The sequence below is a fragment of the Cydia amplana genome, chromosome 17 (assembly GCF_948474715.1).
Source record: "Cydia amplana chromosome 17, ilCydAmpl1.1, whole genome shotgun sequence".
Classification (NCBI taxonomy): domain Eukaryota; kingdom Metazoa; phylum Arthropoda; class Insecta; order Lepidoptera; family Tortricidae; genus Cydia; species Cydia amplana.
This window is the reverse complement of record NC_086085.1, coordinates 6,023,005-6,047,771: the sequence shown is the minus strand read 5'-3', so window position 1 is coordinate 6,047,771 and position 24,767 is coordinate 6,023,005. Positions and strand designations below refer to the sequence as shown.

The 24,767-nt window shown below is 39.4% G+C and overlaps 1 protein-coding gene and 4 non-coding genes across 5 annotated transcripts in view; 4 read left to right on the top strand and 1 right to left on the bottom strand.

Moving 5' to 3' along the window:
• LOC134655746 (chromosome-associated kinesin KIF4) overlaps window positions 1-16,702 on the top strand; it is a 37,430-nt gene extending 20,728 nt beyond the window's left edge. Inside the window, exons 12-19 of the mRNA XM_063511212.1 lie at window positions 4,752-4,900; window positions 5,721-5,965; window positions 8,209-8,328; window positions 9,254-9,448; window positions 10,307-10,573; window positions 12,635-12,681; window positions 14,042-14,108; window positions 16,582-16,702. Of these exons, the coding sequence (XP_063367282.1) occupies window positions 4,752-4,900; window positions 5,721-5,965; window positions 8,209-8,328; window positions 9,254-9,448; window positions 10,307-10,573; window positions 12,635-12,681; window positions 14,042-14,108 (1,090 nt within the window). The 3' untranslated portion in view covers window positions 16,582-16,702. The remainder of the gene's footprint in view (window positions 1-4,751; window positions 4,901-5,720; window positions 5,966-8,208; window positions 8,329-9,253; window positions 9,449-10,306; window positions 10,574-12,634; window positions 12,682-14,041; window positions 14,109-16,581) is intronic.
• A 1,265-nt stretch (window positions 16,703-17,967) lies between these two features.
• LOC134656178 (5S ribosomal RNA) lies at window positions 17,968-18,086 on the bottom strand. Its single transcript, XR_010097493.1, has one exon. It is a non-coding gene; the product is annotated as a 5S ribosomal RNA (ribosomal RNA).
• Window positions 18,087-19,360: 1,274 nt separating this feature from the next.
• Window positions 19,361-19,479, top strand: LOC134656172 (5S ribosomal RNA). Its single transcript, XR_010097487.1, has one exon. It is a non-coding gene; the product is annotated as a 5S ribosomal RNA (ribosomal RNA).
• A 2,124-nt stretch (window positions 19,480-21,603) lies between these two features.
• Window positions 21,604-21,722, top strand: LOC134656162 (5S ribosomal RNA). The gene has a single exon (XR_010097478.1). It is a non-coding gene; the product is annotated as a 5S ribosomal RNA (ribosomal RNA).
• Window positions 21,723-23,496: 1,774 nt separating this feature from the next.
• Window positions 23,497-23,615, top strand: LOC134656179 (5S ribosomal RNA). Its single transcript, XR_010097494.1, has one exon. It is a non-coding gene; the product is annotated as a 5S ribosomal RNA (ribosomal RNA).
• Window positions 23,616-24,767: the final 1,152 nt, after the last annotated feature.

Below are 24,767 nucleotides of genomic sequence, written 5' to 3'. Positions count from 1 at the left end.
GGAAAATCTCCGGGGTTCGACGGCCTTAGCGTTGAACATCTAAAGTATGCAGGTCCCCACCTACCCAGAGTACTTGCTTTGTTTTTTAATTTGTGCATTGCCCACTCTTATCTTCCGAATGAACTAATGTATACGGTAGTCGTGCCAATAGTGAAGAATAAGACTGGAGATGCCTCTGACATGTCCAATTACAGGCCAATCTCGTTAGCTACTATTCTGGCCAAGGTTCTGGACAGTTTGCTTGATAAACAACTCGCCCAGCACCTAAACTTGCACGACTCACAATTTGGTTTTAGGCCAGGGTTGTCCACGGAGAGTGCAATACTGTGTCTCAAGCAAGCTGTTCAGTACTACACTGATAAAAATACACCTGTATTTGCCTGTTTTTTGGACTTGTCAAAGGCATTCGATCTAGTAGACTATAAGGCGCTATGGAACAAGTTGCAGCATGAGACCACATTACCGCCAGAGGTAGTCTTGATGCTTCGCTACTGGTACGGCAATCAAAGGAACAGAGTAAGATGGGGTGGGTCATACTCAGATGAATATGGGTTGGAGTGTGGGGTGAGGCAGGGGGGGCTGAGCTCGCCCCGGCTCTTCAATCTTTATATGAACCGGCTAATCGGTGAGCTCAGCAGCACTAATATCGGATGTCACGTTGGAGATATCTGTTTGAATAACATTAGTTACGCAGACGATATGGTGCTTCTGAGTCCATCGATTGGCGCATTAAGAAAACTGGTCGCAATCTGTGAGTCGTACGCTGTGGCCCACGGACTCAAATATAATGCCAAAAAGAGCGAGATGATTATATTTAAGGCAGGGTCAAAGACCTACACAGACGCTCCTGGTATCTCGCTTTGTGGCACACCTCTCAATAGGGTGCAAAAAGTCAAATATTTGGGTCACTGGGTCACGGAGGATTTAAAAGATAATTGTGACGTGGAGAGGGAGCGCAGGTCGCTGGCTGTCCGATGTAATATGTTGGCTCGCAGGTTCGCAAGGTGCTCACAGCCTGTGAAAATTACTTTGTTCAAGGCATATTGCCAATCGTTTTATACTTGCGGTCTGTGGGTCAACTTTACGCAGCGGGCATATAGCGACTTGCGAGTCCAATATAACAACGCGTTTAGGGTTCTGTTGGGGTTGCCGCGGCACTGTAGTGCGTCGGGCATGTTTGCGGAGGCGCGGTCCGACGATTTTGCTGCCATAATGCGCAAGCGGTGCGCCTCCCTGTTAGCCCGAGTTCGCGGCAGCACCAACGGGATCCTGAGCGCGTTCGCGGACCGCTGGGACTCCGCGCTGATGTGTCGATGGACGCAGCTCCATGTCTCGCGCTCCACGTAGGTAGGTTATAGGTTTTTAAGTTTTTATTTGTGTTAAATTTTTATTTATGTTGTGCACTAACACTAATTTTAAGTATTCATCTTGTTACTAACATACTATGGGACTTGTCCTGAAATAAATGTTATTCATTCATTCATTCATTCATTCATTCATTCATTAATATATTCAATAAAATAAAAGTGCAAAATTCTCCAATCAGCCATTTTGACTGAAACGCCAATCAGAAGCGAGCTAAACAGTGACGTCATCAATCCATGACGTATAGCTGGTCAACCAAATCTTGTCAGTAAAAAAAGGCGCGAAATTCAAATTTTCTATGGGACGATATCCCTTTGCGCCTACATTTTTCAAATTTGCCGCCTTTTTCTACTGTCAAGATCTGGTTGACCAATATTTCTTAGAGCAGCATAGACAACCCCATTGACTGTAATCCATACATCCTCACCAAAGAGTTTAGAGGTTCAAAAAAATGTTATTTCGCCACTAAACATTTATTACGTCTAAAAAATATTACACGATGCAAAGTAAATATAGTCCGTCAACCAAATCTTGTCAGTAGCAATGTAAAGCAAACTAAAGTAGGGCAACACTCAAAGAGCAGTATTGCGCTAAGAAAAGCAGCAATGTACATCGAACCAACAGTTTTTTTTTTCCGCTGAGCGCGCCCTGCGTGCGTACGTCAATTCAAATTGTCACTCGCGGTTTATTGAAAAAAAATTGAAACATGGACAATTTAAAAGCGATGTTAAAACAATGTTAATCAAAATGATGAACAAATTTGAAGATATCAAAAACAACTCCCTATAGTAGTGCTTATATTCTCTTTGTTCCCTATCTATGTCTTCTAAGTTTACTAAAATAAAATCATATCAAAATGCAGATAATTAGATAGTGCATATATTTGTTATTTACAATATAATATGCCACTTGTTAATGTAAATTAGTGTACTGTTCTGGATGAATATGACATACCTGTGTAATTTTTTTGATTGGTATATATTGTACAATATACATATTAAAAATAAAACAACTGATATTTGGGTGTTTATTTAATTTAAAGGTAAATAAGATAAGGGTCACTTTTCGACTTGGTTCCGTTTTACACGTACATAAACCGCCATAGGTAAGTATTGTCTGAAAAGATACTACCTACTACGAACGCCTTATATTGGGCAAGATTTAATCCTGCAACAAACATGTATGGATTAGGTAGATATTGCGAAAGAACGGCGATATAATCAAGGCTCTTAATACTGTTTAAAAGGTTTACCTTTGTAAATAGTCACAACTGATTGCTGAAAATATTAGACATGTGGGCCTATGGACGGTTTCCAGGACACAATTTATGGTCTTGTTGGATAGATTTAGGCATAGGTACGTTTTAATTTTATTTATGCCTTTTAACCCTAAAACAAAAAAACTGAACATAATTTTAAAAGTTCGAAAGAGTTCTTCCAATACTTGTCATAACTTCAATTTTTAGTAATGTTTACCATCAACGAGCATGATTGTACATTGTAGGCCCCTTAGCTTTGCTTATTCTTATTTAATGTATTGGTATTTAATGGTGACAGCAGAAATATCTCTTGAAACAGAAACGATTCAGAATGAAAACCAAATGAAAACAAATAAGGTGACAGCTGTCATTCACGATCCACATTCCACAGATAAAACACAGATGACACGCGTTTTGGAATTATTTGAACACAGTGTTGCTAACCCGCGATTTTTCAAATTTGCCGCCTTTTACTACTGACAAGATTTGGTTGACGGACTTTATTTATTTGTTATTAAATAAATAAAATGCTATTATAAATAATACGATATTTCACCAAAAAACTTTTTTAATTATTTGGCCGAATGGAACTATCATTGCCATTTGGCTGTCGTAACCAGAAAAAATGAAAAATTAAAAAGTAAAACCGGCGCTCGGGGATTTTTCCTCGGAATTTGCATGTATCTAAATAATTCGTCTTAAATTGCAACCGTGTGAGAGTTTTTGTATAAAATGAGTTATTAATGTTTGTAATGTATTTATCATCCCTAATCATAATATATGCTGCTGAATTTGCGACTTGCGAGGCGTTTTCGCGCGAGGTTTAATCTAGCTATAAAAAAATGCAATTATTTATGTTAAATCTTATGAGTATAGCTGAAATATTGTGTTTTTCGGAACTAGTACAAGTGTACGTACCGACAATAATAAAAGGGATTTCAAAATTTGTCATCAGGCCAATAGGGATGTTGACACATGTTGAATTTTATAACAAAATCTAGTAAAATAGATAGCAAACGAGCAATTTATTACAATAATGTGGATATTAAAATAAAATATTGAAAAATTACAAAAATACAGGACCTGAAAGTTTCAAAATTTAAGTTTTTTTTAACTTCCAAAAACGATAAAAGTAAGGGTACCATTCGATTCCTTACATTTCACCAAAAAAAATATTGTATAGCAACTATAATTTTGTAATTTTATATAAATATCGATTATCTCATGTATCACAACAATGCTTAACGTAAAATGTATCCACGAATGTCGTGTCGGTACAAACCCGATAGGGTTTCACGGCACTTTTCTGTTTGATTTATTATAAGATTTTAGTATAGAATAAAAAAAAAATATACATAAACGCAATATTTCACCGACAAAAACGCACTTTTCTTGTTTTGTCCATACTACAACGTGGGCGATGACGTCACGGCCTCTGGCCGTTTTGTATAGGGCGTTTCGCGAGTGAAGTGCGACTGTCGGACTTTGACTACAATTTCTGACTTTTGTGTTATTTTAATGCAATGGGTCCCATATAGACATTTGATCCTAAAAACAAACCCGATCGATTGATACCATAAAAAAAAATTAGTCATGTAGCCTATTGTCACGAAATTCCGACACAGAACTCATTTCCTGTCAAGAATTACCGAAAGTTCTTTTAAATCTTGTGACAATTGTCATCATCATCATCATAAACTTCGCAAGAGAAATACCTGTTTTTTGCCGATATAATTAAAAGTTAAATAATACAATAATGGTGGCAAACAGGAATACGGCCCGCCCGATGGTAAGCGGTAACCGTAGCCCATGGATGCCTGTGACGTCAGCAACAGTGACATTTGTCGAATTGTCGCACCTGTCACCGTGGTGAAATGTGGCGTGGGCCAGGCTGTATCTCATGAACCGTGATAAATATAGACAGTTGAAATTTTCACAGATGTATTTCTGTTGACACTATAACAACAAATACTAAAAAGTACGGAACCCTCGGTGGGCGAGTCCGACGCGCACTTTCTGTTTTTTTTTTGCTAAGCTATGGTAGTCTTAAACAAACTATATAAACAAGAGAAATTGGTATAAAGTAATTTGTGGGATTAAGAAAAATCATGGTGATAATTCCTTTCAGAGCGTGGATTACGGAACAGATAGAACTTCTTCGTAAAGGACCTGACAATGAGGAAAACCAGCAGAAAATAACCGAGCTTGAAGATAATCTGGCGCTTCGTAAGGCACAGATATCCGACTTGCAGCAGAAAATACTCACCGCTGATCAGGGTAAGTTTACCTCACGCCGTAATCACGTCTTACCGTCACAGCGGCAACCAGAAAGACAAAAATAGTGTATGCAAGTAGCTCAGTTGGTAATAAAACATGCAGTACAATACATAATATGTAACTACAGTCTTGATTCTTGAAACCGACCTCTAGTCAAAATATCATGCGGGGCGGCAAGGAGCAAATAAGTACTTATTAAGAACATAAGTTAATTTAGAATAACTCGGAGATAGCTCAGAACTGTCTTTCTCTTCCCGTAACTAATTTTACTCATAAATATCACATTTAAATGGGTCAATCAACTATTTCTTGTTGTTATTCTGTCCCATCAGCGAGGAGACAATAGTAGCGTAGATTGTTAGAAGAACTGCTGTACCATGTTCTACTAACATGCTCAGTAGATGTCCCATTATGGAAAGGTCTTATAACTACCATAAAATGCAAGTTTGGTTCATTTAAATACGAAAAACATATTTTAAGAGTGACTCAGGAGACCGTAACCATAGCAACGTGTGACAAGAAAAAGTTGATTAACCCAAATATAACTGTTTAATGAAAATGAAAATGAAAAATGAAAAAAAAAAGAAAAATGTTTATTTGTTAACAAAGAGCGTACAGTTGTAAAGGTTGGAGTCTTCTAGTAAGTATAAAATACTTGTAACAGAAGACACCGCTCTTCCATATTATCTAAGGCTTAGAACTTAATTAACAAATTTAATATAAGTAACAACAATATTGTTGTCTAATAAGAAAATAATATAAACTTAATATTTAATAACTTTAGTTTAATAACATAACATATCATATTTCTTTTCCCTAGAAAACAAATCCCGCACCCAATGGGACAACGTCCAATCCATGCTCGAAGCTAAAGTGGCCCTGAAATGCCTCTTCGACCTCCTAGTAGAATCCAAGAAGGAACTCCAGAACCAGAGCGAAAAGGGTTACCAGGCGCGCTATGAGGAAATTAAGGAGGCGCACGACAGGCTGCTGGTAGAATTTGAGAATTGCAAGGCCGAGCTGGAGCAGAAACTCGCCAACCATAAGCTGCAGAGCGAGCAGAAGGTGAGATACGATCATTTTTAGGGTTCCGTAACCAAAGGGTAAAAACGGGACCCTATTACTAAGACTCCGTCCGTCCGTCTGTCACCAGGCTGTATCTCACGAACCGTTATAGCTAGACAGTTGAAATTTTCACAGATGATGTATTTCTGTTGCCGCTATAACAACAAATATTAAAAACAGAATAAAATTAAGATTTAAGTGGGGCTCCCATACAACAAACGTGATTTTTGACCAAAGTTAAGCAACGTTGCTTGTTTTGCTCTATTTTTTGTTGATGGTTCGGAACTCTCCGTGCGCGAGTCCGGTCCGGACTCGCACTTGGCCGGTTTTTTAGGGTTCCATACCTCAAAAGGAAAAAACGGGACCCTTATAGAATCACTCGTGCCCAGGGGGGCTTATCTCCGAAACTACTGGGTCTAAATGTTGAAAAAAATACACAAAATAGTTCTTTACCTATAATTTGTAAACCTATAAAAAATGCGCGGTCAAGCGTGAGTCGGACTTAATGTACGGAACCCTTGGAACGCGAGGCCGACTCGCACTTGGCCGGTTTTTTATTGAATACGCTAAATTTTTGGTTCAACCTAACTTCAACCCAAAAATTTGTTAAAAAAGTTGCAGTACTTGTGTAATTGAGAACAAAAATGCTAAAATGTCTCAAGATTCACAAGACAGCATCATATATCTCACCTGGACTAGAAACTGGGAATAGGTCTCGTTTCTCAATCCTCGTGGGTTAGAATGATAGATTAGAACAGTAAGTTCCTTCAAAACTGGATCCTGCATCCAATTGTCAGCATTAGGTTGTCAAGACGCACTCTGGACACCGTTAACTACTATGTAACCATAAAAGTGCGAACATGAAAAGGAGAGTAGTTTTTCCGTGTTTGGGTGTCACAAACTCGATAAGATAACTTACAGTCCATGCTCAAAGCTAAAACTCATTGCTATACCTGTGACTGGGTTATTATACTTCGTTTTAACACATTGAGTGCCGAAAACCCGACTATCGGGTATTTTATGATTTCGTTCCCAGGCCGGACGACCCGATAGTCGGATCGTGGCACTACACTTTATATGACGAAATTTTTGTGGCCAGGCGCGGATGTCTTGTTTGGCTGGGTGGCAATGAATGTGTTAATCTGTCTCCCTGATCAGAAGTTACAGCCTAAAACTAATCTCAGTGAGCGCTATCTGCGGAACAAATAATAATAATAATAATGTGATCTTGGACACGGCGCGGATAGTCCGCCGGTTCCTCTCTCTGCAGCCCTGACCACCGGCAGCTTGGGCCTTGCCCCGCTGCTGGCGGCACCCTAGGTTAGGTTTTTTATAATATGTTTATAAGTATTTTGTATTGTTTTTGTAAGTGTTTTTGTATTTTATTTTTATATCCATATTATAAAATAACCTAACTTAAGACGAAAAATAAATAAAGAGAATAATAATAATAATTTATTTATTTCGGACAAACAAAAGTATCCATAGAGTGTTAGTAATACAAGCAAATATCTTAATCTAGTGTTAGTATTTTTACATTATATACATTTATGTTCGGCTAATTAATTTATAATATAGATACCTACCTACACTACTACAGCATAGCAGGTACCTACACTACAAATTGCGCTACACCTTTGATCTGCTCGGTCCAATGCTTTAGCATCGGACAATCATACCTATCAGCAATTTCTCTTAGAATGCTGTTGGGACTACACCTCACACGACTTAGTAATGAGACTATATTTTTACGTAATATAGTCTGAAAACCATCCGTGCGAGCTGTCACAAACATGCCCGATGCAGAGCACCTGCGAGGCAGTCCCATCAGCATTCTAAAAGCATTGTTATACTGTACGCGCAAGGCGTTGTAGGCTCGTTTCGTGTACCGGACCCACAGGCTGCTCGTGTACAAGGATTGACAGTATGATTTAAATAGCGTGATTTTTACATCACGTGAGCAACGAGCAAACCTGCGGGTTATCATATTACTCCGAACCGCCAACGCCCTGCGCTCCCTTTCCAAGTCTAAATCATCCCTTAGGTCGCTCGTGAGGACGTGTCCCAGGTATTTAACCTTGTCCACAACTTGTAATGGGCTAGAGTTCAACATAATAGGTGGTATATAGTATGGCTTAATTTTACCCGCCTTAAAAGTAGGTTCTATCCGGGTGTCTTAGACATCTGATTGATATTTTATTTGTACATTATACGACCTAACCAAATTTTTCTTTCCATTTCAGCTATCAGCGTTAGTGGCTCTACAACGCGGGGTCGTTGGCAACAAGAGTCAAGCGTGCCAGCACCTTCAGAACGTGATTCAATACCAACAGGAAAAACTGGACCAGGTCGAGGCAGAGAATGTATGTAGTCTGCTCAAAATATACCATCCTTATTGGTTCCCCACGTTTCATTGTAGATTGTTCACTTTTTTCTGTAGGTAGGAGCGAGATAGCCCTTTTTGTTTCGAGTTTTAGTTTAGAATAACTTGAAATAACATCTGCAGATCGTGATTCAGTATCAGCGAGAAAAGTTGGACCAAATTGAAGCTGAAAATGTATGTTACTGATTGCAAGCTTTTCTAGATAGATAAGTGGTTATTATTTTTACTGTCACTTGTTTTGGTAGGTATTTTAGTGGGTACAAGTCGTCAATTCGTCATTATACCCCGTTTATTTTTCAGATTAGAAATATTATAACCTGAAAAGTAGTGGAATTATAGTTTCGTTTACATATTATTGTACCGTAATGTTAGATATCATAAAATAGCATTTCGGAAGAAAAATTTAATTACCACTACTTTTGAGGTTAGAAATATTCAAATCTTAAAAAAACGGAGTATCGGTATCCGTACAACTGAAATAACATAAAATCTAGAAATGGATGTAATAACTGTTTTAAAATTAGCCGTTTATGGGGAAATAATATCACAATTCATATGTACGATCAATCGATCAAGCACACATATCACAGCCTGATAAAAATATGCGACTTTCTCAATCAAAAGGTACCACATTGTCGCTTGCTATAAGGACGCTCTGACAGGTTATTTGTATAAAGATACAAGCAAATCTCGTCTTAATGGTAAGCGACAAAGTGGTACCTTTTTGAAGAAGTTTGTAGCTTGTATGAATTGTTTAGAAACCTATAAATCGAAAAAAACTAGGGTTTTGTAACTCATTGAGTTTTAAAAGGAAATTGTCAGCTGGAATTCTTGCAAAGGAATGAAATAAACAAAATTAAATAGAATTACCATAAAATAATCTATTTATCCTAATAAAATTCCAGAAAAAGTTGTCTGACGAACTAGAGCAGCTTCGCACAGCGTCCACGAACGGTAACACCAAGAAACAGAAGAAGGGTAAGAAAGAGGGAGACAAAAAGACTGAATACGTGGAGATTTCCGACGAGGAGGAAGAGGACAGGGAGAATGATGACCACGATCCCGATTGGAGGGCCACGCCGCTCTACAAGCGTATACAGGTACGGTTTTCATCATGCGGCTATATTAGAGTCAGAGGAATTTCAACCTTTTGGTGCAATAGTTACAGTCATAATTTAATTGGCAGCTTCGCGCACTCGAGTCTACTTATAAACATGGTTCGTACGCGTTGCCAGCAATGATTTCAAGCTTAACAATTGTTTAAAGTTGGTCAAGCAGATCTTGTCAGTAGAAAAAGGCGGCAAATATGAAAAATGTAGGCGCGAAGGGATATCGTCCCATAGAAAATTTGAATTTCGCGCCTTTTTCTACTGACAAGACTTGCTTGACCATCTATAGTTGTATGTTTTGGATTTAGAGAGACGAATGAAATGGATTACGAATGTATGGAACACGCAAGTAAAATTAGTATGCAGATAATAACTTCATTTGTCTTAGTCAGCTGTCAGTTGCCTCTCTACGGCGTGATACGTATAATTTACACTATGGGAATTCCTTCTTTATTCCTTAGTTGAACAGGCAAATCAGTAAATTATAATGTGGCAAGTTAGCTTGGTCAGTAGACAAGGCGACCAATTTGATGTAGGGATACAAAACTTAAATAGCGCCTTTTTCTATTGACAAAATTGTTGCCAGAGTATAAAATATTTTAGTTCTAATTCACATGAATTCTCGTTTTAATCCGCTCAACTATTCTAAGTGTAAGGCCTGAGTGGACGCTCGAAGCGGAGCGTTCGGCGGGGCGTGCAGCGTGGCGTCGGGCTAACAAGTGATTTGAGCAGCGTGCACTAAGGCCGCTCATATACGCTTGCATTTGTTTAACATGCACGCCGCACGCCCCGCCCCGCTGCACGCCTAACTCGAGCATCCACTCAGGCCTTACACTAATTTCCCCACAGGCGCAGCGCTCCCGCCTCACCAACAACTTCACCGCCGAGAACGCCAACAACTCCAACGAGCGCCTCCGCGAGCCCGCGCGCGCCGTCAAGCGCGACAGCGGCGGCTCCACGCACTGCACCTGCCGCGGCAGCTGCTCCACCAAGATGTGCGGCTGCGTCAAGGCGGGCAACGGCTGCGGGAGCGGCTGTAGATGCCAGCCGGCGCTGTGCAAGAACAAGAAGCTTTCTTCTACTAATGCGTCGGATAGCGAGGAGAAAGAGAACACGGTTAGTACAATACAGTGTAAGCAAGACAGTGGAGACAGCACTTGTGAAAGAAGTTGCTCCACCAAGATGTGCGGCTGCGTGAAGGTGGGCAATGAGTTGGGAGTGGGTGTCGATGCCAGCCGGCGCTGTGCAAGAACAAGAAGCTTTCCTCTACTAATGCGTCCGATAGCGAGGAGAAAGAGAACACGGTTAGTAATACAGTGTAAGCGAGACAGTGGTGCTGCTGTCTGCACTTGCGATAGAAGTTGCTCCACCAAGATGTGCGGCTGCGTCAAGGCCGGCAACGGCTGCGGGAGCGGCTGTAGATGCCAGCCGGCGCTGTGCAAGAACAAGAAGCTTTCTTCTACTAATGCGTCCGATAGCGAGGAGAAGGAGAACACGGTTAGTAATACAGTGTAAGCGAGACAGTGGTGCTGCTGTCTGCACTTGCGATAGAAGTTGCTCCACCAAGATGTGCGGCTGCGTCAAGGCCGGCAACGGCTGCGGGAGCGGCTGTAGATGCCAGCCGGCGCTGTGCAAGAACAAGAAGCTTTCCTCTACTAATGCGTCCGATAGCGAGGAGAAGGAAAACACGGTTAGTAATACAGTGTAAGCGAGACAGTGGTGCTGCTGTCTGCACTTGCGATAGAAGTTGCTCCACCAAGATGTGCGGCTGCGTCAAGGCCGGCAACGGCTGCGGGAGCGGCTGTAGATGCCAGCCGGCGCTGTGCAAGAACAAGAAGCTTTCCTCTACTAATGCGTCCGATAGCGAGGAGAAGGAGAACACGGTTAGTAGAATACAGTGTAAGCGAGACAGTGGAGACAGCGCTTGCGATAGAAGTTGCTCCACCAAGATGTGCGGCTGCGTCAAGGCAGGCAACGGCTGCGGGAGCGGCTGTAGATGCCAGCCGGCGCTGTGCAAGAACAAGAAGCTTTCTTCTACTAATGCGTCCGATAGCGAGGAGAAGGAGAACACGGTTAGTAATACAGTGTAAGCGAGACAGTGGTGCTGCTGTCTGCACTTGCGATAGAAGTTGCTCCACCAAGATGTGCGGCTGCGTCAAGGCCGGCAACGGCTGCGGGAGCGGCTGTAGATGCCAGCCGGCGCTGTGCAAGAACAAGAAGCTTTCTTCTACTAATGCGTCCGATAGCGAGGAGAAGGAGAACACGGTTAGTAATACAGTGTAAGCGAGACAGTGGTGCTGCTGTCTGCACTTGCGATAGAAGTTGCTCCACCAAGATGTGCGGCTGCGTCAAGGCCGGCAACGGCTGCGGGAGCGGCTGTAGATGCCAGCCGGCGCTGTGCAAGAACAAGAAGCTTTCTTCTACTAATGCGTCCGATAGCGAGGAGAAGGAGAACACGGTTAGTAATACAGTGTAAGCGAGACAGTGGTGCTGCTGTCTGCACTTGCGATAGAAGTTGCTCCACCAAGATGTGCGGCTGCGTCAAGGCCGGCAACGGCTGCGGGAGCGGCTGTAGATGCCAGCCGGCGCTGTGCAAGAACAAGAAGCTTTCTTCTACTAATGCGTCCGATAGCGAGGAGAAGGAGAACACGGTTAGTACAATACAGTGTAAGCGAGACAGTGGTGCTGCTGTCTGCACTTGCGAAAGAAGCTGCTCCACCAAGATGTGCGGCTGCGTGAAGTTGGCAATGGGTATGGGAGTGGGTTTAGATGCCAGCCAGCGTTGTGCAAGAAAAAGCAGCTGTCATCAACGAATGTGTTAAAGCGTATTAAGCTATTCATTATGTTAAACAATTAATTGACAAGAAAATGAATGTGGTTGATAGTGTGAAGAAGGAAAAAACGGTTAGTTAAATACCTTATACACAGACACAGATTTAACTGTGGAAGACATTGGCGGTAAATTAGGTAGGTTAAATAAAGCTGTTGCCAGATTCTGAGGTAACATTTATTGCTGTAGGAATTCTGTATACAAATAACGCTACCTTATTAAATTTGGACTTATTAAAATTTTTCTTCATGAGTATTTAGATCACTGGCCAAATAAAAATAAAGTCAGCAATAAAATATATTATAACATTATTGACAAAAACTAATGATATTCTATTATTTTTACAGCCAACCAGTGTGTTGGACACAACACCGCCTTCATACTTCGGCGCAAAGTAAGTATCATTCACTCAACCCTTTCCCACTCCACCTTCCCAATACTAACCCTAACCATTTCCCACCTAGCCTACGCCCGACTAGCTCAGAGTCAACCCTGCCGCAGCTCACGCCCGTCAAACAGCAAGAACGGCCGCTCTCAAACAAAACCCTGCGAAGCAACCAGACGCACAAATGGATGTTCGCATTATTAGTATACAACACTTGCGTGGCGCCTATGTCTTCATACTGCGCCAACAACATTGTACAATACGGGATGGACGTGGCCAAATATAATGTGCTTGCGAATGTAGTAAAACTACTGATGCGGGAGGTTACATTAATAATTATGAGTTTTGGGGACTATGCTCTTACTGATAGATAAACACTATAGACGGATTTTCTGTGTACTTGACAAAAATTATTTTAAATCTCCCTGTATTTATAATGTCTAATCAGAGGCGAATTTAAGCGATAAAACGCCTCTCGTCATTCAAGCGCGTGTCTAAAACAGTTTTACATCTAGAACGTATAGCTTTGAAAAATGGTGTCCAGGTATTTACAGTAATGATGGCAAGGCAACATGTGTTAGTTAAATGTCCACTTGCAAGCTGTCATTTCCAAACCCTAGCAAATATAAATGTCTATCACTAGCCAACTGGTTAGCAATATTAACCTTTTGAACGCCAATGACCGATATATACGCACCGCAGGTCCAACGCCAAAGACATATTAATCGGTCATAGACCACAGAGCAACATAGACCTAGGTGCATATGCATAAAGTTCAATTTCAGTTTTGACACTTCGGTGACGTGGCGTCTGAGAGACAGCTTTTGTGTTTGACACGGCGGCGAAAGGGTTAATTTGGCTTGCACAGCTTGTAAGAAGCTATAAATAGCATCGTATGTCTCCACTTTTGTCGTTTTCGATAGTGTAGGAATCACAACATTAGGCAAACATAGCGTTGAGACTGTTAAAACTATTCTATTACGTTAAATATATTTAAAAACAAGCGAGTGCAGATTTAGATATAAATGCCTAGATTTTATATATTGTCGAGTGCACAGAACATCAAATTTTAACACATATTTTCTGCTTGTTAGGAGAAACGAGAAGTATTCATTTTACAAAAACCTGTCTGGAATTTGGCACATATTTAAAAAGAAGGACGGTGGCACCAAAAGTTTGCCCTCAGTAAGTGCATAGTTCTGCAAAGCATATTTGTAGAGTTAGCCTATGACATAGAGTCTAGACCTAGGTAGAGCTTCTAGAGTAGTCTAATCTGTAATTATTGCTATGCAGAACTATGTATCTTGAGTTGTATTTTATAGACATAAAATAAGTTATAATTATATGCTAATCATGTTTTTTTTTTCAGAAGTCACCCTAACCTAACGTTCGTAAAGAAAAGACAGAGGAGTTATTTTTTCAATGACGACGAATAGGTAAGAAAGTACTAATTTTGATTGCATCATAGTAAAGTAATTAGTTTAGAGAGATTCAAATCAGTAGATACATTTCGGTAGTGATGTGATGTCTTAAAGTATTGTTTCTTTAGTAGTTATTTCTAATTTACTGATTATAGATAAATTAATTAATAATGTGTCCATACAAATTTGCAGGTCGCTGTACAGTCAGCAGTAGAAGTTGCTAAGCGGGTGAGGTGTTCAAAATTACCTTGACACGCTCTTATTCTCTTAACAATAAAGTCGCGTCAAGATAATTTTGTACACCTCGGCCGCTTAGCAACTTCTGCTGCTGGCTGTACCTGACGCTTTTTTAGGGTTCCGTACCCAAAGGGTAAAAACGGGACCCTATTACTAAGATTCCGCTGTCCGTCCGTCCGTCCGTCCGTCTGTCTGTCACCAGGCTGTATCTCATGAACCGTGATAGCTAGACAGTTGGAATTTTCACAGATGATGTATTTCTGTTGCCGCTATAACAACAAATACTAAAAACAGAATAAAATAAAGATTTAAGTGGGGCTCCCATACAACAAACGTGATTTTTGACCGAAGTTAAGCAACGTCGGGCGGGGTCAGTACTTGGATGGGTGACCGTTTTTTGCTCTATTTTTTGTTGATGGTGCGGAACCCTCCGTGCGCGAGTCCGACTCGCACTTGGCCGGTTTTTTTGCGGTTATTACCTTTCGTCACTCAGACTTGGCTTCGTACCATTGTCAACAGATTTAGCTAATCAATCGTCAACCTTATTGCAACGAGATACGGTCCCTCAATGCTCAGTAAAGCCCCATTTAGACGATTCAAGAACTCGATCGCCTGAATAAATTGTACCATCGCCCACACTGTTAACTGACTAACAGTTCGTAAACCTTATTACAAAAGGCATAAGGTCCACCGATGGACAGTTAAGAGCACAGACAAGACATCCTCTAGACTGAGCATAGTAATGCTACCCCCTCTGCCACTTATACGGTAGTTTTACTCCAACTTCGAGTCAATCCCGTGCCGTGATTGGTCCGTGTCTTTGAACGGACCAATCACGGCACGGGATTCGCTCACCTCGTCCCCCGCACCCCCGTATTTTTAGCAGCATCGGTTTCATGAAATAGTAATTGCTCTAAACTCCGTCTAAAGGATTCCTAGTCTATGGTTAAGAGTGTTGCTGTTTTTACTCGGCAATGGATCGAATATTGCATGTAGGGCTTGCAAATATTCGAATCTTTCAGATATTCGAATATTCGACTTTTTCTGACGACGTATTCGAATATTCGAATAATTATTCGAATATTATAAAAAATAAGAAAAGGAACGAGAAATCGGTTTATTATCGTTTTATTCAAAAGCTTTTTTCACATATTGCTAAAACTAAGGATATTTGGCAGAAATCCGCTTGACTAGATTTTATCATCCTACTATTTATAAGATGCCCACATTTATAAAAACAAGTAACACGCCAAAATTAGACGTATTTAATATTTCTAGATAAAACTTATTATAAATGCGTCGTTGCGTGAAATAATATAACTTTAACCATCCAAACACCTAGGTATGTAAGATATTTTTTTTAGTAGGTAATTATTTTCCGATTTAAATTAACTTGTAATCACTCAGAGGCCTGTAAAAAGGCCTTTAATTTCATTGTATTTTGAATCTTTATTGACTTTATTTGTTTTGGCAAGTTATTATTCCTAATGGTCGGCTAATTATATAATATTGGAATATTTAAGGGAAAAAGTTAGTTGAGTACTGGGTGGATTATTCGTCAGCTAAAGGTGCATGGTTAGATTACCAAGTTGGGCAGGTTTGGTATGATTAAATTTGAGAATTTCGATAAGTGGCAAGGTTTAGACTTCAAAAATTCGCTTAACGTACGCTTGTACTGAATAAACAGAATGAACCTTAACTTAAAACTTACGCACCGTAAAAATAACATACTTTTTGATTTCGTTTTCTTTTAAATTGAGTTAGGTTTCACTGTATTCACGAAGTCTATCGAGAGGAATACAGTAAAAATATTATTTCCTTCGTATTTGGGTACCTACCGTTCCTCATTCACTGTAAATACCCGTAAAACACACAGAAACTGTAACTACAGCGGATGACATAGATTTTTTATAGTAATAAAAAATATTCGAATATTCGAAACCTGAGCGGCCGAATATTCGAATATCAAAACAGGTCGAATATTCGACAAATTCGAATATTCGAATTGCAAGCCCTAATTGCATGAAAATTCTTGACGCGTCTAAATGGGGTTTTAACGGCTCGGCCACGACATTGAGCGACTTGCGACGGCGACAGCAATTACCATAGGTTGAAGCGAGACACAGCGATCGGACCTTTCGTTCCCACCTATGGTTGTCGCTGCCTCCGTCGCCAGTCGCGTAAAGTCGTGGCCGAGCCGTGAGTCTGTTGTTTGCGTTCAACTTGTAACATGTAAAATTTTCTTTTCCAGATTGACTTAATCCCCTGGATGCCGCATAGTATTTATAATCTATATCCTTAATGTGTTTAAATATTTACGCCTTTACAAATTTACTTATTACGCTCCGCCGAATGACGATGTTGCATTGAATTATGAAAATTAGGAGGTTATAACAAAATAAATTCGTATTTATTACGTAGTTTTGTTTCATTTTTAGTTTGCATGTTACTTTGGTGTTCAGTACGGTTACCATCAGTTTGTCACTGACATAAACGGCCTCGAGAACGTAATTTACTCTTTATACATCCCGTTTGCACTAATATGCGAGTGCGAGCGAGATGTATAGAAAGTAAATTACGTTCTCGACGGCGTTTATGTCGGTGACAAACTGATGGTAACCGTACAGGTTTTTGCATGTACATTCGTAAACGCTGTTTAATTACTTCGGCAGTTTTCTTGCTTTTAGTGGCACAAAATCAGTCACAAAATAGTTCAATTGAAATGAATTAGTGCGTTAATCAAATCTTATCGTCGTGGCGTGTTCGGGCTAGGAATCACGATTATATGATTACACTACTTATGGCAGGCGTGTCTCACTCCGCGATTTCGTCGCTTTGCTACAGGTAGCTAAAAGTACATCCGTTCGGCCCCAATTTTGGGGAAAGTCATAAGCCGCGCGTGGCGCTGTCGCCACCTAGCGGCCATATCTGTGCTGATCGTAGCAGACGCGTTTTGTTAGAGAGTGAGTCTTCTGTACTTAGTACTATTATTTATTCTGTGCTTATGGCCAATTGCACCACCCACAGTTAACAGACGGATTAATGTCACGCAGCGAGATCTACGAAACTTAAACATTATTTTTAATGCCTAGTACCCACTAGTGACCCTGCCTGTGAAGCCGATGGTCCTGGGTTCGAATCCCGGTAAGGGCATTTATATTTACTTGTGTGACGAACACATATTTGTTCCTGAGTCATGGGTGTTTCCTATGTATATAAGTATGTATTTATCTATGTAAGTATGTGTATTGTCGCCTAGCACCCATAGTACAAGCTTTGCTCAGTTTGGGGCTAGGTTGATCTGTGTAAGATGTCCCCTAATATTTATTTATTTTACTTCCCATTCAATAAAATATATCCGCACCGTGGGTTCAACGCCAAAGACCGATTAATCGGTCACAGATCACAGAGCAACATCGACCTACGTGCATATACATAAAGTTCAACTTCAGTTTTGACACTTCAATGATGTGTCGTCTGAGTGACAGCTTTTGTGGCACGACGTGGAAAAGGTTAACTAAAGTTTTAACGGTGACAGACGGTTTGGTGCAACCCGCCCTTAGGTTATTACAACCAAGTACGACGAGCAGAGGAGAACGAGAAGTCATCGTTTTTCTGTGATTTCAAAAAAAAAAAAAGCCAACGACACGAGGTGTTCCCAGGCGGTCACCCATCCAAGTACTGACCTCGCCCGACGTTGCTTAACTTCGGTGATCGGACGAGAACCGGTGTATTCAACGTAGTATGGACGTTGGCGATCATCAAGACAAATTTTTTGTTATCAATCTGATATACCTAATTACCTAGACACCTACGCAGACGGAATGAAGAACACATAAGTGCATACCGTTGTCTCGTTCACACAACCGGAGCGCCGTGTGGATCAACATTGGTGTGATAAACTGATAAATAACTACCTACATTGGTTTTCAAAAGTAGGTAAAGAAACTTGTATGTATTAGAATAGTAGGTTATAAAGTTATTAAAGTTATGAATATTTCTTTGTCCAATATCATTACGTCTCACTCTCTCATTAAGTAAAAAGTGAGACTAAATACACATTGGACCTAGATATTGGACAGATGGAATAATTTACCGCCCTTTACTTGCGTTTAGTAGCAAATGTATGAACTCACACTGAATCATTGTGTAACGTAAATCAGACCTTACGTTTTGTCGACGTAACTTATATTAAAAAGTCAAGATTTATAATATGATTGCAGACGTAAACTAAAAAAAATATGAAAAACTGTTTATACTAAAGCGCCATCTCTGTGACTGAGTACATACTATTCGAGTAGCACTTAGTGTTCTTTCCGCGTTTATTGACAGTACTAGTAAATGCCGCTAGATGGCACGGAGCTCAAAATAGGAAAAATAAGGTTTTACAAAATCTTGATGACTTGTATTCGATCTAGTAATTAACTGATTACAAAAATAAGCTACTCTATTACGGACGACCCAAATAATTAAGCGGATGTCAAATATGCAAATAAAATAAAATAAAAAACACAGTAACGGTACTTGCTAAAATGGCACGTATAACTTCCGTTTAGAGTTCTGTCTAAGTAATGTCCTAGGGTTACTGCTATAGTTTTTGTCCACTATAGTAATTGGACACTTCTAACGAATTAGAAAGAAACAAGCCAATAGAAGTCTTATTGTTAAGAGTGGCCAATTACTACCTATGTAGTGGCCAATAATGCCCAATAACTATAGCAATAACACTTTTGAATGTTATGATGTACGGTTAGTTTCACTAGAATTATATCGACCGGGATATGAACGAACCGTAATTACCTTCCGTATTGTTTTCGAGCTCCCGATATTTCGACGCAGTTATTTATATACACGCATGCATGTATCGGGAGCTCGAAAACAATGCAAAAGGTGATCAAGGTTCATATCCCGGTCGATATACCTAAGTCTAATAACGAATATGAGGTTACATGTAGTGACGTCAATGAGTAATAGGATAGGTACTTAATGTACTTATACACTTTGTGACCATAATTTTTGTTATATTGCTCGCCAACGTCCATACCACGTTGTATACACCGGTTCTCGTCCGATCACCGAAGTTAAGCAACGTCGGGCGAGGTCAGTACTTGGATGGGTGACCGCCTGGGAACACCTCGTGTCGTTGGCTTTTTTGCTTTTTCAGATTCACTATTCGAATCTAGATTATTAAATAATTCACATTTTGAACATTAATGTACTTAATGTACTTATACACTTTGTGACCATAATCTTTGTACCATTGCTCGCCAACGTCCATACCACGTTGAATACACCGGTTCTCGTCCGATCACCGAAGTTAAGCAACGTCGGTTTACAAGTATAATCACAATCACAGTAACCCATCAGTAACCACAACCACACTATGCTTATCAAGGAGCGATACAATCAATTAAAATACTTCAAGTTGGTTAAAAATGAACAGCAAAACATTAAAATAAGAAAATAAAAAAGAAGTATATAATATTGGGTAGGTACACTTCTTAGTACCAAAATTAAATAACAACCTGAGGGCCTACCGCGAACCACGTTCGACGTGTTGCCTCTCTGTCGCACTTGTGAATTCGTACGTAAGTGTGACAGGGAGGCAACACGTCGAACGTGGTTCGCGGTAGGCCCTCTGTATACATGTTCGGGCGCCATTGGTAACGTTTGTTCAAAATTTGAATTATTTAATAATCTAGATTCGAATAGTGAATCTGAAAAAGCAAAAAAGCCAACGACACGAGGTCAAATAACATATACTAATCTATGCATCCACTTAATTATTTGGGTCGTCCGTAATAGAGTAGCTTATTTTTGTAATCAGTTAATTACTAGATCGAATACAAGAGAATACAAGTCATCAAGATTTTGTAAAACCTTATTTTTCCTATTTTCAGCTCCGTGCCATCTAGCGGCATTTACTAGTACTGCCAATAAACGCGGAAAGAACACTAAGTGCTACTCTAATAGTATGTACTCAGTCACAGAGATGGCGCTTTAGTATAAACAAACAGTTTTTCATATTTTTTTAGTTTACGTCTACATCATATTCAATTATTATAAATCTTGACTTTTTAATATCAGTTACGTCGACCAAACGTAATGCCGGAACCACACTCGCTATGCGTTATTTGTTATGCGCGTTATTCGGCCGCATACGACGAAGTGTGGAGGGTTCATTCGTCTATATTTGCTATATTTGCCCGCATAACGCATAAGCGCGAATACTCGCTTACGCTTTTCAAAGTCAAAACGCACCACATATGTTTGGCACACCGGCACCAAGTTTGGCACACCGGCACGAAGTGTGGATGCCGTGTTTGTTGTTCGCTCACATAACAAATATTTGAGCGAATACAGCGTAGTCGCATAACAAATAACGCATAGCGAAGTGTGGTTCCGGCATAAGGTCTGATTTACTTTACACCATGATCCGTGTGCGTTCATACATTTGCTACTAAAGCTTTGGATTCCTCCGAAAACGGTGCCGTAATATGACGGCCGCTATATAGCGTTGAATGACGTCACTAGAACGTTGTCTATGTAAACAAGATGGCGCGGTTTCCTAGACAGCGTTACGTTACGTTGACTGTCAACGTAACGTAAGATGACGGCCGTCATGACCTTGTCGATAGTTTCGTGAACGTTTTATTAGATAGCGGTGACGCCATTTTGAATAAATGACACGAGATTTGAAAAAATGATTCCGTACTACGATTATTTTCCTCTTCTGATGATATTTCATCCTCCAAGTAAATTATAGATGATCAAGCAAATCTTGTCAGTAGGAAAAGGCGCGAAATTCAAATTTTCTATGGGACGTTATCCCATCGCGCCTACATTTTTCAAATTTGCCGCTTTGACCTTGGTGGATGACGGTGTGTTATGACGCCGTGGTACTTTCCACATGTCGCCACCGTAAAGACGGCCATCTTTTGCGGCCGCTATATGACGGCCGTCATATGACGGCACCGTTTTCGGAGGAATCCAAAGCTTAAACGCAAGTAAAGGGTGGTAAATTATTCCATCTGTCCAATATCTTGGTCCAATGTGTATTTTGTCTCACTTTTTACTTAATGAGAGAGTGAGACGCAATGATATTGGACAAAGAAATTGGATGGGTGGAATACCACCCTAAAGTAGCAACGTAAACGTTAAGGCGCTCCGGTTGTGTGAACGAGACAACGCTATGCACTTATATGTTCTTCTTTCCGTCTGCGTAGGTACGTAAGTTACTCAGATTGATAACAACATTTTTGTCTTGATGATCGCCAACGTCCATACCACGTTGAAAACACCGGTTCTCGTCCGATCACCGAAGTTAAGCAACGTCGGGCGAGGTCAGTACTTGGATGGGTGACCGCCTGGGAACACCTCGTGCCGTTGGCTTTTTGTTTTTGTTTTTAATCACAGGCAAACGGTTATGTCTCCATCTCCACAAATAATTTATTTATGTTAATATATATATATATATATATATATATATATATATATATTAACATAAATAAATTATATATATATATATATATATATATATATATATATATATAAATGGCGTTCTAAGAGTTTTAATCTTCTGTCATAAGATGGCGGTGAATTTACTTTGGCTACATAATTTACCATGACAGTAACTCTCTATAAAATCTACCTAAAGTCTATTTTTTTATTCGGTAGACTAAAATGACATTTCATAGTATGAAATGACATTTTATGTTCATACTATGAACTGTCATTTCAGTCTACCGAATAAAAAAATAGACTTTATACTCTTTACCTGTAGTCACCTTACTTATTCTATTTTCTTAATAATTTCTTTGTTATGTACAGTTTACTAGTGAAAAAATGTACTTGTTTAAGTGAAAACATCTTTTAGTGTTCCATTAGATAAGAAAATTCCATGACCATAAGGCAGGGCACCCATTTAGTATCACGCGAATCGTCACTATTGTGGTATAAAAATATATGTATATATATATATATATATATATATATATATATACATATATTTTTATATATATATGTATTATTATATATATATGTATATATATATATATATATATATACATATATTTTTATACCACAATAGTGACGATTCGCGTGATACTAAATGGGTGCCCTGCCTTATGGTCATGGAATTTTCTTATCTAATGGAACACTAAAAGATGTTTTCACTTAAACAAGTACATTTTTTCACTAGTAAACTGTACATAACAAAGAAATTATTAAGAAAATAGAATAAGTAAGGTGACTACAGGTAAAGAGTATAAAGTCTATTTTTTTATTCGGTAGACTGAAATGACAGTTCATAGTATGAACATAAAATGTCATTTCATACTATGAAATGTCATTTTAGTCTACCGAATAAAAAAATAGACTTTAGGTAGATTTTATAGAGAGTTACTGTCATGGTAAATTATGTAGCCAAAGTAAATTCACCGCCATCTTATGACAGAAGATTAAAACTCTTAGAACGCCATTTGACTTTGATCCTTATTCTTTTACTGATATGTGTTAATTTGTAAATATTGAAATTAACGCCATCTAGTCGAGAATAGGCCAAAGGTATGGTGCGCCATCTTTCAAAAACATTGCACCACATAATTTACCATGACAGTAACTCTCTATAAAATCTATACTCTGCTACAGGCCATCTTATCGCTAAATAGCGATCACTTTCAGCCAGACAACGTTTGGGTAGCAGGAAATGAAGAACAACTCATTTGTGTTTCCTTGATTTTAGTTTCTGTTTATTTGCTTAAATTCAAACTTCCTTCTGCTAAGATTCCTATTTCATATTTCACCTAATTTGCTGATCGACTACTTAGATTAAAAGGAGAATATCTGGGTAACCGAGCTTCGCTCGGAAAACATACAAAAACTCGAAAATGCGCGTTTTCCCAGAGATAAGACCTAGCTAGATCGATTTTTCGCTCCCGAAAACCCCAATATAGCAAATTTCATCGAAATCGTTAGAGCCGTTTCCGAGATCCCCGAAAAATATATATATATATATAAATAAATAAATAAACAAGAATTGCTCGTTTAAAGGTATTAGATTAGATAGATAGATATATATATATATATATATATATACTTTTCATTTGCTGTTTTACGCCAGTGACGTCAGTACTACGTTGTGAATAGGATTTCTGCTCCTTTGGTCGCCAACGTCCATACCACATTGAATACACCGGTTCTCGTCCGATCACCGAAGTTAAGCAACGTCGGGCGAGGTCAGTACTTGGATGGGTGACCGCCTGGGAACACCTCGTGTCGTTGGCTTATTGTTGTTTTATTTTTTGCGGAATGCCGGTAGCAGTTTTGTTTGTCACTAACTTTATTTTATTCTATAGATAACAATATATATCACATTATGTTTTTTGTGATATCATTACTTTTGCTACGAGTGCCACTAGTGGTGATGGTGACTCCTACCCCCTAAGCACTGCCTCTACGGGATTTTCGTACTTTAATAATTTTTGTTCAGGGAAATTTTAATGTGCGGTCGTACGCAGTGACGTCACTGACAGGTACAGATAGGTATAATACAGTTTATGTACAACTATTTTGCTAAGTTGGTTGCCAACGTCCATACCACGTTGAATACACCGGTTCTCGTCCGATCACCGAAGTTAAGCAACGTCGGGCGAGGTCAGTACTTGGATGTTTTGTACACGGTTTATTGTTTGGCTTTTTCCTTCTAAATTATTTTAGTACTACAAGGGTTCAGAAAGTGGAGTAAATCATTGTCTTCATCATATCAGATTGAATGTTGTTAACTACTGGAGCAAGCGCTCCCTTAAGAATCTCCATAACGTTCATATTTTTCAAAAAATCAATACTGAATTGGTGTTGGTTTGCATGGATCGAGTTAAAATTCCGTAACAGATTACATTCATGAATGTTTACAAGCAACCATTTAGTTTTCATCTCAAAAATGTCACATGATTGTTTCCGAATGCTTACGTATTTGCATCGGTTATCGGTTATTAAACATTGTTGAAACAATTCATAAATGGCATGCCATGTGCTTATGTTGTGGTTTGCCGTGTAGTATTTCAATTCAAGCATTGATTTTTTGAATATATGGTAACATAACAATGTTCTTTTAAATGGAGTCCTGAGAATTTGATATGGTTTGTGAAGATTCCGGGTACCGGGTTGGTCCGAAACTCATTTCGTCTTTACTTGCAATACTTTCCGTTAGAGTTACTCGTCAAATACAATAGAATACAAACTTCAATAAAAAGACATAAAACATAGATTAAAAGCAGCAAATGGCCAGTTCTTCTCGCTATTTGGCGGAAGCTTTTAGTTTTACAGATGACTTAAAATAATCAATATGATAATGATTCAGCATTCACATTGCTCATTTTACGTTCGCGGATGTACCTATGTATGCCGATTTCCACACTATTCATATTATTTTTATTC